This window comes from Trachemys scripta, chromosome 17, assembly GCF_013100865.1.
Source record: "Trachemys scripta elegans isolate TJP31775 chromosome 17, CAS_Tse_1.0, whole genome shotgun sequence".
In the NCBI taxonomy this organism is placed as follows: Eukaryota; Metazoa; Chordata; order Testudines; family Emydidae; genus Trachemys; species Trachemys scripta.
Window position 1 is genome coordinate 6556828 of NC_048314.1, and position 26033 is coordinate 6582860.

The 26033-nt window shown below is 49.0% G+C and overlaps 1 protein-coding gene across 5 annotated transcripts in view; it reads left to right on the forward strand.

The window, feature by feature from the left end:
* Positions 1–26033, forward strand: part of LOC117889407 (dual specificity testis-specific protein kinase 1-like) — a 62560-nt gene that overhangs the window by 14853 nt on the left and 21674 nt on the right. For 3 of the 5 annotated variants that reach the window (XR_004648470.1, XM_034793568.1, XM_034793567.1), the window contains exon 2: positions 17335–17534. Coding sequence is in view for 4 of the 5 variants with exons in the window: in XM_034793568.1 (XP_034649459.1) it covers positions 17346–17534 (189 nt within the window). In the remaining variant the exon portion in view is untranslated. Of the gene's footprint in view, positions 1–17135; positions 17227–17334; positions 17535–26033 lie in introns of those variants that run through there. The other 2 variants (XM_034793565.1, XM_034793566.1) reach the window with 2 other exon arrangements.

Here is a 26033-nt window from a genome sequence, read left to right on the forward strand (position 1 = left end):
ACTAAAAAGAGAGGGAACAATAGCAGCATGTTAAGCTGTTTCTTGATACAACCGGGAGCTCGAGCAAGAGTAGAAAGTGCCTGTTCCCTGGTCATCTTGTGAACTCTGGTGGCAGGAGTGCGTGGAGATACCACAGCGGGGCTTGCCCAGATTCCATTGGCTTTTCTCATCCCATCACCCCAAACATGGAGTCACTGCCATTCGAGAAACCCGGATCCAGCACTGCCTGAACTGTTGGGGTGTGTGGAGCTGGAGCCTTGTGACGCAACTGGCTTGTGTGTCTGTAATGGGCTGACCCAACCCCCCTGCAGCCTTTGGGGTGGTTTGAACCTAGATCCCAGCCTTGCAGCTCAAATTCAAGCCAAAGTAGCAGAAAGTGCTGTCACGTCAGGTCAACAGGTGCTTGATTCTCTCTCCCCTAAAGAGGTCAAGCTGCAGAGAAGCCAGTCAGTGTGGTTCATGCTGTGAAGCCATCTCTGATCTGCTTTGATATGCCCTCTTCCCGCCTGCTCGCTCGTCCTGGGGTGGATGGAGCAGTTGGGTCAGAAGAGGAGGTGGGGTAAAGGCCTGTGACGTGGAGCCTTGCTTTTCCAGAGCAAAGGAGAAGCCGGCTGCTTGTTTCCCCTCTGAGTACAACTGACCCAGTGATAACTGGATCTCCGCTCTGCAGCAGCATCTGCTGACACACACACGAGTGCGACATCCCAGGCTCTCGGCACACCGCATCAGCTCCAAGAAATGGAAGAGTGTGGTTTTTTCCCCTTTGTAAGCCAAAGTCAGCAAATACGTCGCTCAGCAAAAACCATCCTGCAAGGCTGCTCTTTCCAATCCCTCCCTCTCTCCCAGCAAGCCGCGTGCAGGCCTGTCTTGCTGATGTGTTGGGTTGATCCAACGCCAGCCTCCCTGTCTGCTGTGTAAGGGGCTGTCAGGGTTCCTTCCCCACTCTGAACTCTAGGGTACAGATGTGGGGACCCACATGAAAGCCCCCTAAGCTTATTTCTACCAGCTTAGGTTCAAACCTGGTACGCTGCCACCACCAAGTGATTTAACAAGAAACAGGGAAAGGACCACTTGGAGTTCCTCTTCCCCCAAAATATTCCCCCAAGCCCCTACACCCTCTTTCCTGGGGAGGCTTGAGAATAATATCCTCACCAATCAGTTACAAAGTGATCAAAGACCCAAACCCCTGGGTCTTTGGACAATGGAAAAATCAGTCAGGTTCTTAAAAGAAGGATTTTATAAAAAAGAAAATGTAAAAATCATCTCTGTAAAATCAGGATGGAAAATAACTTTACAGGGTAATCAGATTCAAAGAGCCCAGAGGAACCCCCTCTAGCCTTAGTTTCAAAGTTACCACAAAACAGGGATAAACTTCCCTCTAGCAAAGGGAACATTCACAAGTTGAGAAAACAAAGATAAACTAATACGCCTTGCCTGGCTGTTACTTACAAGTTTGAAATATGAGAGACTTGTTCAGAAAGATTTGGAGAACATGGATTGATGTCTGGTCCCTCTTAGTCCCAAGAGCGACCACCACCAAAACAAAGAGCACAAACAAAAGCTCCCCTCCCCCAAAAGATTTGAAAGTATCTGGTCCCCTTATTGGTCCTTTGGGTCAGGTGTCAGCCAGGTTACCTGAGCTTCTTAACCCTTTACAGGTAAAAGGATTTTGGTGCCTCTGGCCAGGAGGGATTTTATAGTATTGTACACAGGAGGGTTGTTACCCTTCCCTTTATAGTTATGACAGGGGCTCATTTCCTACATTGTGCCATCTCGAGGAAAGAGACATTTCATCAAGCACTGTGGATGGTTTATTATCTCAAGCTCTGGATGTCTTTCGCTTGCCACTGATCGGGCATGGGGTGAAGCTTGGAAGGGCTCAGACCAATTGAATGTGTGGGATAGAGGCTGCACACCAAAGTTTGCTCAGAGAACATAACGTCCAGAATGGGTCAGACCAAAGGTCCATCTAGCTCAGTATTGAGAGGATAAGGAATGCAGAGGAATTAACCATTAACTTGCTCCAAAGTTAAAGCCCCTTTTAGGTTTTGGACTTACTGATATCTGCTCTAGCACAACGTTGTTATTGTTATCAACTCTTTGGGTGCAGTAGCACCTTGAGGTCCCAACCAAGATCAAGACCCTATTGTGCTAGACACATGCATAATAAGAGTTTACAGTCTAAAGAGTTCAGGCAAAGGAAACAGAGAACCAGCAGGTCAGAATTGAACCCAGGTGTCCTGACTTCCAGGCCAGTGCCTTATCCGCAGGGCCATGCTGCCTCTTCTCTAGTGGTCTCCCATGGCCGGAGAGAGAACACAAGTAATCCCATGGGTAGACTAATCCCAGCCCATACAGTTTGCACTGCTCTGCTGTCTTCCTTCTGAAGATCTCAATGGATTTTATCCACATTAGTTCATGGAGCCTCCAGCCTCCTGTGAGCAGGTCTGTATCATTTTAGGAGGTGGCAGAGTGGATGAGACCACTGGTGGTCCATCTAGTCCAGTGTCCTGTCTCTGAAGTAGCCAGCTGCATAAAATGATGGGACAAGAGGCCCTGCAGCAAGCAGTGATGGGAAAGTTTTTTCCTGTTCTTCGTATCCCCACTTTACAGAGATGAATCAATAGGAGACAGATTCTGTCAACCTTATTCTCCTTCCCCTTCCCCTGCCCACTGCTGTGTGATTGTGGAGAAAGAGCTGGAGTGGGGCCCTGGCACTCAGGACTCCTGGGGTCTCTCCCTATCTGCCTCTGATGTTTTGGGTGACCTTAGACAAATCACCTACGTTTTCTACTTGTAAAATGAGGTGAATAGCACTTATCTTCCAGAGCAGTTTGTGGAGCTTTGTTAACTATGAAGCAGTTAGAGAGTGTCACAGAAGAGGTGGGCACTTCATGTTGAGAGTGGGGGTTGGGTGAAATCTCATGGAAGCCGGTGGGCATAACTACTGCATGGATAAAGGATAAAGAAACAATCAAGCTCCTTTATGGACCAGGCAGCTGAAACAATAGAAACCACCACCCAAAACACAGGCACGTGGCGAAGCTTGAATAGAAGCTGAACCATGTGGCCCAAGGGGCTTTCGTGGGACTGACTGCAAACACAGGGGCTGGGGCATTGGTTGGTGGATGCACAAAGTCCTGTTTCCCTGAACACAGGAGGAATCAATCAGCTAGATGAGTGGTTTTCAAATCGGGGTACGTGAGCTCTCTTCAGGGGGTACATGAGAAAAATCCTGTCATGGCAGACAAAGCACTGTATTAAGACTTGGCAATCTAATTAGGGTTGCCACCCATCTGGTTTTTACCCAGACAGTCTGGGTTTTGGCTTCTGTGTCCGGTGCCATTTATGGTTGCCAGGTGCCTGGTTTTCGGGGACCTGGCAACACTAAATGATACCTCAACCAAAAGTCTGGTTACAGCAGGAGAGGGTGTGGTGTGGTGTCATTAACCCATGCCAGCCCCTGCTCAGCTGGGGCCACATCCTACCTGCAGACAGACTCCTTGAGACAATCCAGTGAGCAATGGAGGGATGGGGTGAGTGGAACAAGTAATGGGTCTGGGCCCTGGGGGAAGAGGTGGAGCAGGGGGTGGGGCCTTTGGGGTCTGGTTACTAGCAATTAGAAAGGTGGCAACCCTAAGTCTAATCATAGGTATATTATGACCCTATCTCAGAGGGGGGTATCTGGTAGACTAAATTATTTGGAAGTGATACACAGCCTAAAGTTTGAAAACCACTGTATTAGACCCCTGAAAATTGGCTAACTACTTGGATCAAAAAGGGGCAACATTATTATTTCCATCCCGTGTCTCATCACTTGGTGTTTAACATTCTAGTTACTCATTAACAGAAGCTGGCAGAAGCCCACTGGTTCCAGATGGTTTGGGGATGAAATAAACCCATTTTGAGATGGAAATTAATGTTTAAGAAAAGTTACAGCGCGTGTCTATAGAATTCAAAGGGATCTCATCCCGTTCTTTCATAAACAGCCAGTAAGTGAAACGTGTTACTTTCGTATGGCTCATTGAAACCGTAAAGCACTCGATTAGTGCTGCTTCCTGTTGAGCCACCCACTTACCCTGCAGCGCAACCACACGTGGCTGTTTCTAATCAGATCAGTTCTCAAGGACAACTAGTAAAATGCCTGAAGAAATCAATGACACATGCTGGAGTTAACCAGCAAATAGAATTCAAATTAGGAAACAACAATGCCAGTCCTGACAAGAAATAGAAACAATGGCATCAATATTTAGCACTTTTCATGCATGGATTTCAGAGCCCTTTAGTAAAGGGCGTTGTTATTCCCATTTGATGGGTGGGGGAACAGAGGACGGAGAAGGGAAGCGACTCATCCCGCAGCAGAGCTGGGATTGGGACCTAGGTCTCTTGATTTTGGGTCTAGTGCTGTAGCCCCTGGACCAGGCTATTTCGCAAGCTGGGCTGACAACACTGACCATAGGTGCCGACTTCTAGTTTTTCCTGGGGATGCTCTGCCCCCAAGGCTCCCCCCCCCCGCCCCTTCCTTCAAGGCTCTGCCCTCATTCTGTCTCTTCCCGCTCCCACTCTGCGCCCTCCCCCGAGACCCCGTCCTTGCTCCACCCCCTCCTGGCCCCGCTCCACCCCCTCCTGGCCCCACTCCACCCCCTTCTTGAGGCCTCCGCCCTCCTCCAAACCTCTCCCTGAGCCACCAAACAGCTGTGGCTGGTGGGCTGAGCACCCAGCGCCTATGACACGGACTGTGTTAAAATGGCATCTGTTGGCTTCTAGGAAACGTATTGAGTGAGTGTTGTCTACACAATGTCCAGAGATGTGGGGCCAGGTTTTCAAATGCTCAGCCCCTGGAATCGGGGTTGGAATTTCAGAAGCGCTCAGCACCCAACGCCCTCGCAAAGCACTGAGGTCATTTGACCATCTGGCCCCAATTGTGGGTGCTGAGGCCTTTTGAAAATTCTGGGCCTAATCCCTGCCCATAATGATAGGCAAGTTACTGTAACCGCACCCTGTGCTGCATTCTCCACAGTGGTTGGAAACACATGCCGCTCCAACATTTTAGTATTAAGGTGACAATGCATTTTTCATAATAGTTGATGTTTCTGGATTGAGGGGGTGGGGTACAGATATTCTTGCTATCTCCAATCTTTGATAATTCCCACCCTTTTAGCCTCTTGCTCCTTGTTAACACCCACTTGGCTTTGCTTCTTCATTTGTGTAGCATATTTAATATAGGAGCAAAACAGTTTTATAGATACTAGTGAAATAACTGCCTTATGGCATCAATTAAAAGCCTTGTACAGAGAGAGTCTAATAGTTCCAAAAGCTCCTGTGAGGGGAACAAAGAGTACAGGACAGGGAGAGTGAAGATAGACAAGTAATTGTGTGACAAGGAGTGTGGAAGCGGCTTGTTGGGGGGTTCTGGGTGCAATTGTAATGAGACTCAGCAGAGGGGTCCAGGTGAAGGTGTTTCGGGCTCAGCGGGGGGGGGAGGGGGTGTCTGTGTTTGGGGGGATGGAGCTTGGCAGGGGGATCTGGGTGTGGTGGACTCAATATGGGGTCCTGATGCTGGGGAGTGGGGCTCAGTGGGGTGGGGATACAGGTGCAACTGATTGGGGCTTGGTGGGATGGGGATCTGGGTACGGGTGGCTCATCAGGGTGGTCCAGGTGCAGGGGGAGTGGGGGTTCTGAGTGCGAGGCGGTGAGGCTTGGCGAGCGGGTCTGGGTATGAGGAGGTCTGGATGCATGGGGGCTGGGTGGATGGGGGATCAGCTCCCTGTACCGGGATCCTTCCCCCTGCAGCTGAGGAGCGAGGGTGCGGAGAGGGAAGGGGGAGTTTGCAGAGCTTCCTGCAGCCGGGGGAGAAATCTGGGGGTGGGTCTGACCTGGCCTCAGATGCCATGCAGGGGAAAAGGAAGTCCCGTCCTCCCCATCCCAGCCAGGACTAGCAGCTGAGCCCGGCACTGGGTAGAAGCCACCAGCCGGGTCTTCCCCATTTCTGCCTCCTGCCTCACAGTGATTTACCTCTGTCGGTTGCCCTGGGCACCCGAAACATATTGTTGAGGAGGATCTCATGACTGCTCATAGACTCATAGACTTTAAGGTAGAAGGGACCATTATGATCTTCTAATCTGACCTCCTGCACAACGCAGGCCACAGAATCTCACCCACTCACTCCTGTAACAAACCCCCCCTTACCTATGTCTGAGCTATTGAAGTCCTCAGCTTGTGGTTTAAAGACTTCAAGGTGCAGAGAATCCTCCAGCAAGAGAATGGGGTTTCCAGACTGCACCCGGGCCATTGAAGGGACTTCTGTGCCCATACTTTGTCTTCCTCAAGGATGACATAAGTACATAAACAGTAACAAATATAATACTTCATAACTTCACATAGAGTACAACATGATAGTAATATTCAACAGATCAAGACTTTAACATGATATCTCACGAAGTATACTTTGTACAAAACATATCATAATCATATCACCATGGTGAATATGGGGGTTCCAGGGTGCTACTTTGAGGTGCAGAGTGCCACACCTTCCCAGCAAGCATTCACATGTCTGTTTTCCCCCAAAAATACTTTTATTACATTTCCCCAAAATATAGTTGCCACCCATGACCCACAAATTGTAGCAACATCCAGGCACACATTCCAAAACTTCTTTTGTCTTAAGTGGGGGCTTGTGATTAACTCATCCTTAGTTATGTTAATTGAAGGGTGAGTTTACACCCATCATTCTCAATAAGGCCTGTGATTCAACCAGTCACTAGCCCCTCTCCGCATAAAAGTACAAAGCAGCAGAAGGAAACTGGGGGGGGGGAGCTGTAACTTGGGAACCCCTTGATCAAATCACCCCAAATTTGGATCACTAACCTTAACCTGTGCCCTCGTGAGTCTAACTTTAAAGCATGTACAATGGAAACTTTCCAGCTGATTTTCTGGGTTGGCTTGTGCACACTAAAAACTGTCCATGCCATGCACTACCTTGGGTAAAACTCGACAGATCGAGTCTATTTTGAGCCGTATCACATCAATAGTTTGATCTCTAGCTCTGCACGCGCGCGCACACACACACACACACACACACGCAAATAAAACTCCACTAGAAATGTTTTTTTTTTGGGGGGGGGCGTATCTCTCCAGAACCCCTAGCAGAAATGTCCCCAATTTATGTCCCCAACCCTATCCTGCACCCTCCCGAGGCACGGCAACTGTCAGAGGAATCTGACTGAGCGTGTCGATTTTAGAGGGCTTAGAAAGGTCAACCTTTAAACAGAAGTCATGACACAACCCTCGCTGTAGTGGCTCTGCCGCACCACTATAATGTGGCCCTAAGTGTCTTAATCACTTTTGAAAATGGAACTTACAATGCCAAGTCATTGAGACGCTGGGAAATTTTACCCTTTAACACCAGAAGGGACCGTTATTTAGGTTCTTGTCTGAATTTCTGCTGAGCACAGGCCATGGAATTTCACCCAGTGATTCCTGTATGAAGCCGATAACCTCTGGTTGAGCTAGAGCCTCTCTCTCAGAAAGGCATCTCCTCTTGACTTCAAATGATGGCGAATGCACCATATTCCCTGGGAAAGTGATCTAGTGGTTAATTACCCTGATTTAAAAATTACCCCAAGTTTTTACCCTGACTGTTAAAAATGTTCAGCTGATTTTATTTAAATTTATCTAGTTTCAATTTCCAGCCTTTGGTTCTTTGTTATACCTTTATCTGTTAGATTGAAGGACCTGTACTGTAAGAAACGTACTCCCTGTGAGCAGATTATCTTGTAACCTTCCTTCGATAAGGTAAATAAATTGAGCATCTTAAGTCTCTCGTCGTAAGGCAAATTTTCCAGACCTCAAATCATTCTTCGGGCTCTTTTCTGATTGTGACTAAAGATGGTCCTAAATCAGAACCCTTAGATCTTAACCTTCGCAGACATTGGAAGAGTTTGGATCTGGATCACAATCCAAGGTGAAATCTGGGCTCCATTGAAGTCAACAGTTTTGCAATTGACTTCACGGGAGCCAAGATTTCACCCCTGGCTCTATGGGTACGTCTTCACTACCCGCCGTATCGGCGGGTAGCAATCGATTTATCCGGGATCGATATATCGCGTCTTGTTAAGACGCGATATATCGATCCCCGAATGTGCTCACCGTCGACTCCGGAACTCCACCAGAGCGAGCGGCGGTAGCGCAGTCAACGGGGGAGCCGCAGCCGTCGATCCCGCGCCGTGTGGACCCCAGGTAATTCGATCTAAGATACTTCGACTTCAGCTATCCTGTTCGTGTAGCTGAAGTTGCGTATCTTAGATCGATTTCCCCCCCCCCAATGTAGACCAGCCCTATGGCTCAGAGTTATGTCTGTTTAGGACACGGTGGTAAACACATGAGCAGAGTGGGTTGTTCAGGTGTTTCAGCCTTATTTAACATTTTTCCTGTTTGTGTTTTATACATTTGAAGGCTATTTGCTTCACTTTAACAATGAAAAATATATTTGTATTAAAATCAGATGCAAAATAGCTCTGTGTGCTCTAGCATAACCTGATTTTAATTTATCTTTCTGTGTGCATAAGGCCTGATGTTGGTTGTTAGAGGTTGGGAACTTTTTTTTTTTTTTTTTTTTTAAAGTGACTGAAGAAATCGATCCTGCATAACAAAGTTAGCTTGGAAAAAATACAGGCTTAGAATAAAAACGTCTTGAAATCACACTAACGTTTAAGAAAAGCAAATTGTCCACTGGTGTAATTGCAAGATCTGTGGAAACTCAGCCAATCATCATGCGTACATTTGCATACTGTAATCCTATTGGTTCAAGTGCTGTAGGGATTGTTTGGGGATTTTCTCACACTTGGTTAAAAGCCTGGTTTCATGAAGTATAACTTTATCCAAGGGAGAGTGTTATTTTTACTGCACAGTACATGGAGTTCTGGTATACCTGTATCCTTTTTTAGAGCCTTTTGCTTACCTGTTTGGGGCTGATATATACATATTTTGACAGGAGAGCAAAATAAGATATGTATTTTTAATAGTCAGCAATATAGTATGGGTGGGCAAGTACAATTTGTGCCTGGTCTGGTAAATTTCTATTATGATTTTACAAGGCTCACTGGCATCTTTGTATCCAAAAGCCAGCATGGGCCAAAATCTGCTCCCCTTTACAAATGGAGTGTAATTCAAGAGTAACTGCTGAAGCCTCTGTATCCATCCATACCACACTCATCACCATGGTATCTGAGCATCCTCTGCATTTACACAGGTGGAACTCAGCAACACCTTTGTCCCAACATCTGTCAGTCTATTTTTCTGTCTCCTTCCCCCCCCCCAACTGACTAATCATTTTAACCAATAGGATTGCAGTATGCAAATTAACTCTTGATCTCAAGGGAGGAAGTGGAGGAGTAGAAAAGTGGTGGAAGGTTGGAGTGATTTACTACTTACGTCACAATTAGCCACTGGAGAATATATTGTTCATAGGGCAGCAGTAGATTGAGACAGGGAAGAAGAGAGGCATAGGATTGCAGGGGTTTGGAGACAGGCAGTCTGGTTAGCGATTAGAGCATGGAACTGGGATTAGGAATCCAGGGTTCTGCTTCTAATCCCAACTCTGCTACTGGCCTTGGGTGAGATCTGTAGCCTGTATTCTGCAGGAGGTCAGACTAGATCAGTATCTCTCAACCAGGAGTCCGAGGCCTCCTGGGGGGCCAGGAGCAGGTTTCAGGGGGGCCCCCAAGCAGGGCCAGCATTACACTTACTGGGGATGAGGGCAGAAAGCTGAAACCCTGCTGCACGGATTTGAAGCCCAGGCCTAGAGTCCCGTCCCCCGGGACTGAAGCCGAAGTCTGAGCAATGTAGTTTCGTGGGGGCCCCTGGGGCCCCAGGCAATTGCCCTGCTGGTTACCCCCTAACGCCGGCCCTGGCTTTTATATGCAGAAAACCAGCTATTGTAGCACAGGGGGGCCATGGGCAGGACCGTCTCTAGGCACCAGCAAACCAAGCACGTGCTTGGGGCAGCACAATTCCCGGGGCGGTATTCTGGGAGGTTTTTTTTTTTTTTGCTTCGGCAGTTGTGCTCTTGGAGGAGGTTGCTTGGGGCGGCAAAAAACCTAGAGCTGGTTTTTATAGCATGTTGTGGGGGCCTCAGAAAGAAAAAGGTTGAGCACCCCTGGACTAGATGATCATAGTGGTCTCTTCCCACTTTAAAATCTGTGACTCTATGAGAGGAGGGAAAAGAAGAGGCAGGAGAGATGAGGAAGGGAGATCAGATGAATATCAGAGTGAATCCATCGATCAAACCCTGTTCATACATGAGTACTCTCTTGTTTTCCTTGCTGCTATATACTGCTTCAACTTGGCACTGTTGCAAATGCGAAATGCCTAGAAACACACAATTGGTTTCCAAAGGCTAATGGGTCTGTGGCTTCTGGCCTCGCCCCGGATTTCTGCTTCCATTGCCAGGGTTGGACGGCTGATTATAGGTTACGAAAACAACCACACGTGCTAAGAGCTGTGGCCACGCAGCTGGGCTGGGTTTAATTAAATAGGGCCAGGACTGATGGAATCTGTTCCCTGCAGATGGGGCACTGTGTGAAAGGCGGGATCCCGCGCTCCATCCATCTAGGAAGGTGGCTAGGTGAGGAGAAGGAAGTGTTTACACCATGCGGCTGGCACATGCAATTAAAACCTTCCTCTCCTGGGGCTCTTTAGGAGAGGCCTGGAGGGGATGCAGAGTGAAGCTGGAGACGCAGATGGTGACTGGGTTAGGCTGAGGCATGACCTGCTGGAGTCGGGCGCCCCCCCCCCCCCCCGGGAGGCTGTGTAGAGCAATGAGGAGGAGTGTTGGCTGCACTGACTGTACTTGCCTCCCCCTCTCCTGCCAGAGCACTGCTCCTAGGATCCCCAAATGCCGCCCGGGTCATCAGTAAGCGCTGCCTCCAGACAGGCGTCGGGATTGTGGTAAAGGGAGAAGCAGATAGGCTGTCCTACTCCCACCCCCCCCAGCAGCCCGAGGGAGGTGTCTCTCCTCTCCCTGGCGCTGACGTAAAAGAAGTAGTGCCAGTGAACTCAGTGGGTCCACCCTGCTGTCAGAGAGCGGAGAATCAGGTCTGAAATGATAGGGATGGGGAAGAACTAAATCAAAGTAGTAAGAGATGGGAAAGACCATGTGGTCCATCTCCCAAGAGGGAGGTGTAAGGACAACAGACTTAGAAAGCGTCCTGTTTACAAACATGACTTTTAGCCCCCAGAAGTAGTGATGGAAGAGTTCTATGTCTGGCAGGAAAGGTGCCACCCTGAAGTTCTCTCTCTAACTGCAGAACCAGCACATGCTGCCCTGCCATGGTCCCTCGGCATGTCAGCTAGTACTAATCACTTTGGTGGATTTTGCAATGGGGACACGTGATCACTAGGAAATGCACTGGCACCAACAGCTCCTGTCTGTAAATAGGATTCAGATGGTGATGATCTTTGCTCACTACTGACCTGAGCTAGGCTTGAACCATCAACTGGAGGCTTTATAGCCCATGAGCAAATCCCTGAGCCATCCATTCCCCCCCACCTATGGCCTCTTTTTCATAACTACTCAAATATCCTATTAATCCACCTCCCCGTGAGTGGCAAAAGAGCCTTGGCTGTGAAGAAGCTCACAACTAGTTAAGTCCTGTCCGAATGCAGTGAAAATCCTGGTAGCAGTGATATGGGGGGTGGGCAGCAGCTTTTCCCATTCCAATCTGCTGATAGCTTTGACAGCTTTGAGTTTTTTAATGTGCTAAGGATGTTCACTTCTAGTGTCAGAAGAGGAGGGTCACAGATCAGTGGTGCTTGATTCTCCCTTGAGGCCAAGAGCATATGCACTGTGAAGAGCAGGATGAACCAGTGGAGAGGAGACGGAGGGATGCAGGTGAGAGATGATTGCTCTGGAGACGTGAAAACCTGGTTACTACATTTAGGGAATAAACCACAGCTGGTACCTCTTGGGAAACGGAAGTAATTGAATAGGTGGCAATAACAGAGAGAGCAAAAAGCAGGGAGCAAGGTGTGGCTTGTCATATCCATCTAGTTTTTTGTAGATGGATATGACATTGTCAGGCCTGGTTTTGATTCCCAGAGCTGACGAGTGTCTGGATTGTGGCTGTTTCAGGGGCTGGGTGGGTGATGGCTGCACAGGTCCGTATTACACAAAGGGGCTTCCTGAGCACCTCCGCTCTCACTCCAGAGGTGAGCTCCCCGTTCCTGTCGTCTCTCTTTTGACCAGGAAACTGCTTCCCCAACTCTTCTCACAGCCTTCTGTAAGAGCTTAAGCTATGTGAAAAGGCATTTGGAGTCTCTCTCCCTTGACATCCGTGCTGGGGTGATCTTTTCCCTCTGGTTTACTACCCTACTTCCCTTTCTTTACTGACACCTTTGGCGGTAAGATTTCCTGTCAGAACTGCTAATAAACATGAGAGTTTTTCTTTCACAAGACTGTGTGGGAGCTGCTGGCCTGGCTCTTGGCTGGGCCGCCACAGAGCTTGTACTTCCTCTGGAAAGCTCCCCGTAGTGGGAGCTGTTAGAAACTCCAGATTCGTAGGGCTTGTCTACATGGGGAAGTAGCCGGGAATCGCAGTCTCAATTGCTACCTTCCTGTGGGAAGTAGATTAAGCTAAGCCACCCAAAGACACTCTCTAGTGCAGAATAAGAGTGTCCACATGGGGAATTAGTGTGGAATAGTTATTGTGCTTTAAAGTCACACCCTCGCCTGTTTTGCAATCGCCTCCCCACATAGACAAGCCCACAGAGAGTGAACACTGAAAACGGGAACACTTTGGAAGTAGGAGGAAGGGGTCTGAATGTTGCATTCTGGGATATGTCTGGGGGAGGAGGGGGTAGTGCTTGGCTGTGAGGGGGTTTGCTGAGAAATGTATGGGGTGGGGGGGAACATATTTTAACATGCTGTAACAAATACAAAATATCCAGCTTTGCAGACAAGGCTGTTGTTCTCTGCCTGGCAGGGAGGGTTCTGCCAACGTGGGCCTCGTTTTGTTAAGTCACTTGCAATGTTTGATATAATTGCTGGGAATTATTGTGCATATGCATTTGGGTGCAAGAGGAATATACGTGACCCCTGTTTGGGTAGCAAGAGGTTTTCTGTGGGAAGTCTGAGTGCCTGACAGGCCCGGGCACTTCCGGAGAAGACATTTGCGGTGATCTCGGAGCATCTCAGACATTTACATATTACATGCATTGCTGCTGTAAAACAGAAGTTGACCGTTCAGAGCAAAGGGTATTGTTCATCTCAGCCACACCCCAGGAGCAGATGCAGTGCCAGGCCCTTGTTTCAGAAGCTGGCCCGTTACAGGAAAAGCCTTTCAGTCAAGTGTCTCGGATTAGGAGCATTCTGCTTATTATGGTTGAAAATGCATCACAGTGTCAGAGAGGGCTAACCGTGTCATGGGATGTTCAGAAAGAATATGGGGAAGAAAGAGATTGAATACCAGTTGCTGGTCTACCGTATGGTTGTTTGTGTTGTGGTAGTGCCTACAGACCCGCCATGATCAAGAACCCATTGTGCTGCGTGATGCACTGACACATAAATGGGAGACTAGGAGTTTACAATCTCAGTAGACTTGGTCATGCAAAGGGGAGGGAATAGGGATAGAATAGACAAGCAGAGTGAGGGTCAGCAAATGGCAAGGTAGTGCCACCATTTTAAAAAATTCTTTGCATGGTCCTTGATGAGAAGGGTTGGTGTGGTGGACAAATGTGGAATTTCCCTGGGGAAGTTGCTTCAAAGAGAAACAGCAGAACTAAAATTAATTTGCAAATTTAACACCATTAATCTGGGCTTGAATAGGGACTGGGAGTGGCTGGCTCATTACAGAAGCAGCTTTTCCTCTCCTGGAATTGACACCTCCTCATCTATTATTGGGAGTGGACTACATCCACCCTGATTGAATTGGCCCTGTCAACACTGGTTCTCCACTTGCGAAGTAACTCCCTGCTCTCCATGTGTCAGTATATAATGCCTGCATCTGTAACTTTCACTCTATGCATCCAAAGAAGTGAGGTTTTTACCCACGAAAGCTTATGCCCAAATAAATCTGTTAGTCTTTAACGTGCCACCAGACTCCTTGTTGTTTCTGTAGATACAGACTAACACGGCTACCCCCTGATACTATTCCTAACCTCTGTCACTTAGTGGCTGCTTTATGCCCTGAAGCATGAGTGTTTTTGTAGTCCTTCTTTAAAAAAAAAAAAAAAAAAAAAATGGTGTGACCCCACTAATGTAACTGTGGGTGTCCCCTATCCATTTTGTAATCCTGCTAAGGTCTTGGCTCCAGTGATCTCTTGTGGCAATGAGTGCCATGTGTGAATAACGCACCGTGTTAAAAACAGAATTTCCTTCTATCAGCTTTAAATGCTCTGCCTTTCTGTTTCCCTGAATGTCACCTTGTTCTTCTAGTATGAGAGAGTAAAGAGTGGCCATCTACTGTGTCTGTCCCATTCCTTTTTTCTCATGCCTCTGTCATGCCCAGCTCAGCTCCAACTGCCAGTGATGGTGTCAAGGTCAGAAGGGACCCAACTGGTGGAGCAAGTGTGACACGACAACGACGTCTTCTAACTTATTATTTTAAAAGAACAGGAGTACTTGTGGCACCTTAGAGACTAACAAATTTATTAGAGCATAAGCTTTCGTGGACTACAGCCCACTTCTTCGGATGCATATAGAATGGAACATATATTGAGGAGATATATATACACACATACAGAGAGCATAAACAGGCGGGAGTTGTCTTACCAACTCTGAGAGGCAAATTAAGTAAGAGAAAAAAAACTTTTGAAGTGATAATCAAGCTAGCCCAGTACAGACAGGTTGATAAGAAGTGTGAGAATACTTACAAGGGGAGATAGATTCAATGTTTGTAATGGCTCAGCCATTCCCAGTCCTTATTCAATCCTTTGTTGATTGTGTCTAGTTTGCATATCATTGTACATTGGCCAAACCGGACAGTCTCTACGCAAAAGAATTAATGGACACAAATCTGACATCAGGAAACATAATACTCAAAAACCAGTGGGAGAACACTTTAACCTGTCTGGTCATTCAGTGACAGACCTGCGGGTGGCTATATTACAACAGAAAAACTTCAAAAACAGACTCCAACGAGAGACTGCTGAGCTAGAATTGATATGCAAACTAGACACAATCAACAAAGGTAAGACAACTCCCACCTGTTCAGGCTCTCTGGATGTGTGTATATATATCTCCTCAATATATGTTCCGTTCTATATGCATCCGAAGAAGTGGGCTGTAGTCCACGAAAGCTTATGCTCTAATAAATTCCTTAGTCTCTAAGGTGCCACAAGTACTCCTGTTCTTTTTGCGGATACAGACTAACACGGCTTCTACTCTGAAACCTGTTATTATTTTAAGTTCCTAAAGGGGGCGAGATCCTCAGCTGGTGCAAATCGGCATGACTCCCTGGAGCTCACTGGCATGGTGGTGAATTACGCCCACTGAGAATCTGGCCCCAAATCAACTTGTTTTCCTGCTCATGTGTCTGGCCCTGTTGCTCCTGGGACAGAAATGAATTCCAGATGGAATGAATTGTACGTGCTGGGAGCACCAAGGGTACAGTGGAAGGCGCAGAGCCCTTGAATCTACTCACACAATAGCACAACTTTGTTTGCTACAAACTTTTATTGGGATGCAATGATGTGTTCTCCCCCTACCCCCCGGCCTCGGGCTTTGCTCCATCGCTCGATCTTCCTACAGACACTGCTCCAAGCACTCCCAGGTTCCTAGGAGGCCTTCAAATCAATCTTGGCATTTTAAAAGGCCATTTCCCTCCACCCTACATGTCGGCAGTAATCCGAGGACAAACGGCCCCATTTATATCAAAGGGAAAAAAATCCGCCTCAGTCTGCAGAATAATGCGGAGGGCCTTTTCCAGCCCCCTGAGGATGCGGCTGGAATCCTCCTGCATACAAAGGGGTGATTGATGAACTAAGTCAGCCCAGGGGGGAGATGGTATGTGGGAAAAAGCTGAGCGGAGAGGCTCTGAAAGGGAAGCCTTTTCCCGTAAAAGAGCCACCTCCCGGGAGGTCGGTTGTCCCTTAAGCTATTGTGCCCGGTGCACCCAAAGAGCTGACTAGGCCGGGAGGGGAAAAGGGGAATCCCCTGCTGGATTGTTTGCATAGCAACTCGTGACCCCAAAGGTCACAGTAGCACCGAGAAGGCATTGAAAGCCCACCGGGTGCGAGGGTTTTTGGGTGGCCGGCTGGCTAGAGCAGCAGTTTGGGAGTCGGAACTCCTGGGTTACGTACCCAGCTCTACCGCTGACTTACTGTGTGATTCTGGGTCAGTCAGTTCATTGCTCCGGGGCCATTTCCCCGAGGCTGTCGTGCTTTGCACAGAGCTGGACAGTCCTGGAGAGTGTGGTTCATGCAGGGCAGGACACATGAGCCTGATCCACCGGCAGTTAGTCAACTGGGCTTACCCCTCCTGCATCGCCTGGAGGTTTTGGTTGTACAGACCCTTCTGTCCGGGGCACTCCCCGCTCCCAGGCACTAATCATCTTTTGGAGAGTGCTTGGAGATGCCCAGCTCCAAGGTGCTACAGTAGAGCAGATGGTTACTATTCCATCAGGCAGGCTGTTCCCCTTCCCCCTCGCCTGAGCCGGCTCGGCTCCTGCCTGCTGCTTGGATCTGTATATTGCAGGAGAGGGAAGAGCCTTGTAATTTCCCAGGCTGGGTGGGGAATGGTCATGGAGTCCCAGTGTGGGGAGACTTCAGGCTTTGCACTTTGTGTGTCGGCACGATGCCGACTTGCTGAGCTCTCCCCAGGCTGCTCCCAGCGGCAACCTTCCTGCCACCTGCCGTCCAAGTGCCGGAGCAATTAGCTTTCCTCCAGGAAAAGCCAGCGCCAGGAACTGATGAGGCTTTAATAACAACAACAGGAAGTCCCCTCCCACCTCAAGTGCAAAGACTGGAGAGGAGAAAAGCCATTTCAGGAGAGAGCCTAAAAGGATGTGATGCTTGAATCCATCGCAGCTTCTTGTCTTACCTGTACTAGCCACAGCTGTTGTCCCCTTAGCTCAAGGCCAGGAGGGACCATTGTGACCATCTTAGTCTGGCCACCTGCATAACGCAGGCCACAGAACATCCCTAACATCATGCCCAGGGCAGATCTTTTAGAAAACCATCCAATCTTGATTTAAAAATTGTCAGCGATTAAAGAATCCACCAGGCCCCTTGGTAAATTGTTCCGGTGGTTCATTACTCTCACTGTTAGAAATTGACACTTTATTTGCAGTCTGAATTTGTCTCGCTCCAGCTTCCATGGTGCAATGTGATTTGTTTTAGCAGCCGTCCCCATGATGTGCGACACGGGACTGATCTCCCCGGAGCCCTCCAGCCCGATGCAGTACTACGGAGAGTCCTCCGACACCTACTACCATGTTGACCGCTGGCAGAAACTCCGGACGGCCGTCAGGAAGCTGGAGTTCTGGGAAAACTTCAATGCTGAGCTGATAGGCAGCGGCTTCTTCTCCAAGGTGTACAAGGTAAAGCAACAGGGGTGGCCTGACATAACATGAGAGGAGCTGCCCTGGGACGTGGAGCAGCTCTCCGCATGCAGGGTGTGGGATAAATGTGTCCATGCGGAGAACTCCTCCTCCTAGCGTCTTTCTTGGCAGGACTCTGCTCCGCCATCTTACTTGCCAGACTTTCTTCCTCCGACCTCACCCTGTGAGATTGCTTGAAGTTGGGGAGGAGAGGAACCTCCCCCCACATTGACCCCATTTTCCCCCTTCATAGAAGCTCTGAGGGGGTCGCTTTGGTTTATGATGAGGGGGAAGACGGTCTTGTGCCTGAAGCATGGAACTGGAGGCCAGGAGTTCTGTCCCTGACTGTACCCCAGACTGTCTCTCCAACTGGCCCCAACTCAGGCCCTGAGTTTTCTTTTTTCCCCAGGAGTGCTCCGCCCCCTCCCTTGCCCTGCCCAATCTGCCCCTCCCTGGGGTCTCGCCCCACCTCTTCCCAGCCTGTTCGAACCCCTCCCGCGAGGCCCCGCCTGCTGCTCTCCACCCTCCCCCACGCCGAACAGCTGGGCTGGTGGGTGCTGAGCACCTGCTGGTTTTTTGCCATGGGTACTCCAGCCCCAGAGCACCCACAGAGTCAGCGCCCGTGTCACTGAGTGACCGTGGGCGACTTGTTGCCTCTTTCTCAGATTCCCCTTGGAGGAGCCTAGTTTGTCAGTGGTCGCCAGGTGCTCTGAGATCCTCCGATAAAAGGGGAGCCATAGAGGAGATAAGGATTGTGACCCTGTCCTGGCCGGTACAAGGCTTGAAGATATTTACACGGTGTACAGCTTTGGTGTTGAAAACAAAACCGAAGTGCACAGGGAAAAAGAATCTAAAATTAAATCCCACACACTTCCCAAAGTAGCAGCCTCCCACTTCCTCTGGAAGCTCCAGCCCACGCGCTTGTCTCTTGAGGCATCGTCACAGAGCGTTAGACTAGCTGGCCTGGTGTTATGGGCCGGTGGGTCGTACGGAGCAGTCAGATTGGGATGGGCAGGAATCCCATAGATCACGGCAGGCTGGTCTTTGATGCCTCGTGAGGTACAAGCGGGTGACACCTGGCAACGTACCAGCGGATGACGCGTAGCATCGTACCAGCGGGTTACCGCTGTGTTCTGCATGTAGGAGCTTCTGATTCACTTGCTGCATCAGGCACAGCTGAAGTGGGAGGCTGTTGAAACCCCTCTCTGTGCAAATTCCTGGGTGCTGCTCTCCATATATCACCTGTCCACCTTCTCCCATGACAAAGTGCTTGGAGCAGCTCGTGCAGGGGGTGTGGCATGCACGTGACAGTGGATCATATGTAAATAATGCTTAGTTTGGGGGTGGAAGACCCACGCCCCCTTGCCTACTTGGGCTCCATATCCACTGCCTTGTGGCACCCGTGCGAACAGCCCGGGGCGGGGGGGGTAGTTTCTTTAGGGGAATGGGGCTCAGACCTTCAACTCCAGGAGAGGGTGGCGTTTCCTTTCCTCTGCTTCTTTCGCAGTGCCACCTTCCAGCCAAATTTGCTTCTCGACTACTTTATTTTGCAGTAGCCTTCCAGAACGCTGCAGCTCACAGTAGTCTTGTTAATGGGGATGTGACACGTACATTGGATGGAAACAAATCGCTCATGGGTCCAGCAGTTTGGTCAGAGCCATTTTGGTGGGACTCTGTTCCTCTATAGCCATGCTATAGAATGGCTAGCCCTGGGAACAAGACCGTAACCTCTGGTCTTCTCCATGCAAGCGCAAGATGCTACCACCAGATCAGTGGGTTGACCTATATAGACGCTTTGGGCCAGATCCTCAGGTGGTGTACGTCCGTGTTGCTTTGGCGAAGCGAACGGTGGCGTGCTGGTCTACACCAGCGGGGGATCTGCCCCTCAAAGTGTAGAAAATGTAGCAGTTAATTGGAAGTATAACTGTGTGTTGACTTTTCAAGGTGCTAACGTATCTTACATCCATCATTGTGGTATCTGGGCACCGTGTCTGTATAAAGTTTTGGTGGATTTCTGGTTGAGAGAGAGAGGGAGAGAGGAGAGAGAGAGAGACTTGTTCTAAAGGGTATCTCCAGCCCGAATGGTAGAGTAGCTCTTTTCAAGCCTGTGCAATGCCCCTCCCCACTTCTCACGAGAGCCTTGGTTGAGTAATCACTCATCCCCACCTCCACTGAGTGCCTTCTGCCTCTTCTCTTTCTCCTCTGCCTTTCTTTAGCAAATTGCCGTAGTAACAGTTGCTGTTTCTATTGTGCGTGACATTTCCAGTCTGTCCCGCTGCTGAATGGGATTCCAGCAGTAGGCAGGTTGGAGAGACACCGTTTGAATGAAGATAAAATAACTTTTGTTAAGCAAATATATAAGAAAATAAAGGTTGAATGAGATGCTTGGTTCAGAGACGTGGAATGCAGAGAAGGACGGGGCTTGGCTATTGTCCTACACTGGGACTTGACATTTGATTGGAGACTCGAGCGTTACGGTTACTAAGCATGCAGATCGTTTGCATTCCCAATTCCCCATCTTCCTGGTAGGTCTGGTAGTCTCCTTTGGACCCTGTATCCTGTAACTGTGGCGTGTTTGCTGCTCCTGGTTTTAAGTACCGTTGAAGATGACGCTTTGAAGTTCTTTACCGGTAGTTGCTCTCCTCCAGAGAGCTTTACACACATTATAATAAATTAATAATTATAATTAATGGAGATATCCCATCTCCTAGAACTGGAAGGGACCTTGAAAGGTCATCGAGACCAGCCCCCTGCCTTCACTAGCAGGACCAAGTACTGATTTTGCCCCAGATCCCCAAGTGGCCCCCTCAAGGATTGAACTCACAACCTTGGGTTTAGCAGGCCAATGCTCAAACCACTGAGGTATCCCTCCCCCCTCTCAACAGAAAATCCCCCACATTTCTGATCTGGGCACTGAAATGTTGCCTGTAGTGTCTGTGCTGCTGTCATTTATCTCTCATCTCACACAAGCAGGCAACTGTGTAAGTCCTCATGTACAGACAGCCCCCCAACCTGAAGCAAATACTCACCAGCAACTATACACCACACAACACAAACACTAACCCAGGAACCAAACCGTGCTGCAAAGCCCGTTGCCAACTCTGTCCATATATCTAGTTAGGGGACACCAAGATAGAACCTAACCACATCAGCCACACCATCAGGGGCTCTTTCACATGCACATCTACCAATGTGATATATGTCATCATGTGCCAGCAATGCCCCTCTGCCACGTACATTGGCCAAACCGGACAGTCTCTACACAAAAGAATAAATGGACACAAATCAGATGTCAAGAATTATAACATTCAAAAACCAGTTGGAGAACACTTCAGTCTCTCTGGACACTCCCTAACAGACTTAAAAGTGGCAGTTCTTCAACAAAAAAACTTTCAAAAACAGACTCCAAGGAGAAACTGCAGAACTGGAATTAATTTGCAAACTGGACACCATCAGATTAGGCCTGAATAAAGACTGGGAGTGGATGGGTCATTACAAAAACTAATTCCCCCCTACTGTTACTCACACCTTCTTGTCGACTGTTTGAAAGGGGCCACCCTGTTTACATTGGCCTCATTACCAGTACACAAGTGATTTTTCCTCCCTTGGTATTCTACTGTTGAGAATAGCCCACTTCAACCTTAATTGAATTGGCTCGTTAGCACTGACCCCCCCCACTTGGTAAGGCAACTCCCATCTTTTCATATACTGTGTATATATACCTGCCTACTGTTTTTTTCCACTCTATGCATCCGATGAAGTGGATTTTAGCCCACGAAAGTTTATGCCCAAATAAATTTGTTAGTCTCTAAGGTGCCACAAGGACTCCTCGTTGTTTTTGTTGATACAGAGTAACACGGCTACCATGCAAGGTGGCTAGAGAGGAAGACTCTGCTTGGATTTCAGCACTCGAGAGATCTGGGTTCAGTGCCCGGCTCTGCCCTTGACCATGTGACAGATCCCTTTCCCTCTGAGTGCCTCAGTTTCACCATTTGTAACATGGTATTCAGGCTCAGGGTGTTCATGAGCCTTGATTCTTGAATAGTTATCTAGTATTTTAAAATTCCATGATGATGACGCTAGTTGAAGGCAAAGCCATGGATGGATTTTTGCTGGTCCAGGTTTTAGATACAATTGGAGATAAGACTTTGAACTTCTACAGCTCCTTTTGTTGACGGACCTTAATTTAAGTAAGTCTCACAACTCCCTGTCATGCCCCTCCCTTTTGATGAGCAGAGTTTAAACTTCATCTCTGTCCCCTGATTTAGGCCCAGCACAAGCCCCTTTTCACTTTTCAGCTCGTGTTCAGTGGTGGGAAAGCCCTGGAGATACCTTTCCGTCCCTCTGATCCTCAGGCTGTCCCAGGGCAGAACTGGACCCCAGCATAAATTAACAGCCAAAGGGCTGCTCTAAAATATGCTGGCTAGGGACTGCTCTGCTGGCAGGGATTGGGGCGCGCTGTGTGCTCCAGCCACGCCCTCAAGCCACCTAGGAATGTCCCCTCCGCCAGGTGGTGGAGAGCAGATGGCACAGATCTGCCTGTGCTGACTGTACACCACTTGGGGATCCCCCTTATATCAGGGGAATCCCTGGAAGCTGGTTAGGGCAACTCCTCATGTCCTTTGGGATCTGGCCCATAGAAAGGCAAAGGATTATTGATGTCCCAGTCTTCTCAGTCATCTGGGTTCAAATTCAGGGCTAGGTCTCCATCTGAAGCAGGTCTGGTGGTCTCATGCTAGTCGTTATCTCCAGTGTTTCCACCTCAATAGCTCCTACCCTTCAGCATAAATAGGGTTACCATACGTCCGGATTTTCCCGGACATGTCCGGCTTTTTGGGCCTCAAATCCCCGTCCGGGGGGAAATCCCAAAAAGCCAAACATGTCCGGGAAAATAGGGACATGCGGGGCCGGGGGTGCTGGGCTGGGGGCCGGGCCAGGCCTGGCTGTGCGGGGCCGGCGATGCTGGGCCGGCGGTGCTGGGCCAGGCCGGGGGTGCTCGGCCGGGGGCTGCACCCCAGGGCCCGAGCCAAGCCAGGCTGGAGACACTGGGGCCAGGGCCGGAGGGAGCCGCTTGGTTGGGGGGGCCAGACTGGGCCGTGCCTTCTCCCCTCTCCCCCACCCACCCCCCCGCTTACCTGCTGCCTGCTTCAGGCTTACCGCGAATCAAATGTTCGCGGGAAGCAGGGGAGGGGGCGGAGTTGGGCGGGGACTTTGGGGAAGGGGTGGAGTTGGGGCGTGGGCGGGGCTGGGGACGGGGACGGGGCCCCGTGGAGTGTCCTCTTTTTGGACACTCAAAATATGGTAACCCTAGCATAAACTAATAACGTGTGTAACAGGCTAAGCAGAGAGAAGGAAAGGGGACGAGGAGTCATGTTATTGAGCAATAAAGCAGCCTGCTAAAGAGACAGCTGTGACCGAAGTGAGGTGGGCAGTGCCAAGCTCTCCTTTACCTTCGTTATGTTGCCAGCACCGACCCAGCTTTGGAGAAGGAGAGAGGGGGAGGGGGAAAGGAATTAAATGAATGACAATGGAAATGGTACCAGCTTATTAAGCACTACGTTGCAGCCCTGACAGCAAAACCTTTCTAGATAATAAAGGATGTTAGCGAGAAACCCAATCCCTGGTGACTCACTCTGTGCCAGCAGTTTTGAAAGGCTGCTCTGCAATTCTGCATCCGATTGAAGTGGTGTAATGCGTGTCTAGAGGACTTCAACAGCTTGGCCACCACAACGCGTCTATTTAGGACAGAGGTGGGTCGGGAGGAGGCTGGGGCTGCTCAGAAGCCCGGGTGAGGTGTTCCCGTGGCATGTCTCCAGAAGTGCTGCACAGGCATGGAAGATAATTGGCACCGTTGTCGGTTTTGCACAGAAAATAAGGGTGGAATTTGCATAATGGGTCCTCACGTTTCTGTTCAGCTGCCATTTTTCTGCACTCTAATGAGCTAATAAACCTCCCCAGAACGATATGGTAGCTCTTCTTAAAGCTTTTTAGAACTTGCAGCTTGTGAGTCTAAGAACCCCTCAGTGCCAGCTGGCAATGGGTTCGCTGTGCTGTCAGCAACTCCAGTCAGACCTGACAAACTAATTACACCCAACACTCCCCTTTCATAGTGTTTATCCAGAAAGTGTCTTGTGAGGTATCAAGTGAAAGCCAGTAACGCCCTGGTCCTTAATATCATCATAAAATACATGTGTTAACCCTATATGAGGAATTATCTATATCTACTGATATTATGTTTTGAAGTCAACAAGACCGAGTGGACAAACAGGTCTTCTGCCAGACAGAAGCATGTCTGTGCAGCTATACCCGTCTCCATGTAAATGAAGTCTTGTGAACCAAATACAATGGGAGCTACGTTTGGAAACAAAACGGGAAAAACAAACTAACTTGGTGATGTGAAGGCAGCCTGGTGCCAGCACACCAGAGAGCCAGCAACCCGGAGAGAAGAGTCCTGCCTGGGGGGTAGGGTGACAAGATGTCCTGATTTTATAGGGACAGTCCCAATTTTGGGGTCTTTTTCTTATATAGGCTCCTATTACCCGCCACCCTCTTTCCCGATTTTTCACATTTGCTGTCTGGTCACCCTACTGGGGGTACACTTCAAAAGGATTCATTTCAAAGGTTTACTGGACTATAAGAAGAAGGAAAAAGAACCCCCTTTGTTATCGATTTACCGACCTTGAAGGGCGTAGGGGACTCATGAAAATCTGGATCCCGGTGTGACTGTAACCCAGCAAGCTCTGCAGAAAAGGTTTTAGTTGAGAAATGGCTTTAGATAAGACTAGCTTGCTAGAATGACGTTCTAGGCTTGGGGAAGTGGGTTATCTTTGTGTTTTACGTGTAACCGTTGCCTTTTCCGTTATTCTTATTCCATACTCACTGGAATCAGTGGATCTCTGTTCTTTGTTAACAAACTTATATTTGTTTTCACGGTAAATAGCTCACAGCCCTGCATTGTTATAAAGGACCTGATCCTGACTTGCAGCCTTTCTCCTGTTGTACAATGTCTCTTTGGGGACAGCTTATCCAGTGATTACTGTGGGTGTCCCGTGACAGGGGCTGGACACTGCAGGGGGATGTGACTGGGATGCACCTGCAAAGCAAACGAGGGCTGGCAGAGTCCTGAGGAGAGGGCTGGACTCCTGAAAGGTGGAGGTTGTCCAGGAGCCGACGCCCAGCTGCCACAAGATGGACTCTCTCACTTGGGTGGCAAGGGCGTAACAAGGTCACCTGCACTCCTGGGTGCCCCGAGAAGGTGGCACACAGCTGTGGACATCTTAAATGCTCTCTCTGCCTTTTGCACAGCCACAGATTTCAGGAAGCCCACAGCCTGTGGAGTAAAATGTCATTCACTCGGAGTACGTCAGGGCGGTCTGTGTGCACTAGTCAGTTACCAAGTGCAGTAAGGAGATGAGTATCGGGGTTGGGGCCAAGCTGGGTTAGGATACCAGGAAGTCAGGGTCAGGTACCAGGTAAGGTTACAGACAAGTAGCAGAGTCGGGGTCAAGCTGGGGTCAGGAGCCAGAGTTTAGGGTCTGCAGCAAAGTATGATCAGGAGTGGAAGCAAGCAGATGGTCTGCGTCATTGCTCAGACAGCTTCCCAAGATGGTTCCTGGTTTCTATACCAGCATGAGCCACTCAGTGGGCTGCGAGGGCCCTGCTGTGCGGTACTTCCTGCAGTGCTTAGCTTCACGGTGTCCTCTAGCAGAAACCCAGCCTAAGCTTCCAGTGATGATGTGGAAGTGTTGGCAGCCCAGAACCCTCATGGTCCTAGGTTCTTACAGCGCATCTCTATCCATCTCCGGTAATGACGGTGCATGTAATAATAATGCACATTGTAAAGTTTGGTTATAGATTAGTAAATCCCATGGTTGGATTGTGCCCGATCCAAAACGTCTTTGCAATCCGTTTAAACACAGGCCGGGTTATTCCTGTCATGGGTATTTGATTGCTTTATTCTCGGCAGGGAGCAGGACCTGAGTTAACATTGCCCCAAGGCTTATTGTATCTTGCAGCCCTAGTTATAATTAGCATTCCTCTCGCTCGCTCTCAATCCAAACTGGAGTGACGTGAGTCTCTTTGTTCAGCCCACCTGCTGTGTGGGGTGGTAACCTTATCTGTAAGGTAGCTCGTGCAGGTAACCGCATCACACATGACGTTTTGGGGCATTGAGTGGTGTCATGGTGCCAGCTCATTCTGTGTTTAAACGGTTTTGTCCTTTGAACAAATGACAAAAAGGGCAGAAAGTTAAACAGCGTGCCTGGGTTCACCCTGATAGCCCCAGCCGTAATGTCAAGAGACTGATCAAGGCTGTACCAGCTGTTTTCCTCCACCTAACAATTACTTTGGTTAAAAATAAAACATTAAAGGGACAGTTGGCCAGAGGTGGAGTTGGGCAAGAAATAGTTTTCCCATCCTGCAAATGTTTGAGAGTTCTAAATTGTTCTTGTCTTGAATCCTGATGAAAGGTTCCAAGCTTGAAAATATTTGCAAACTGGT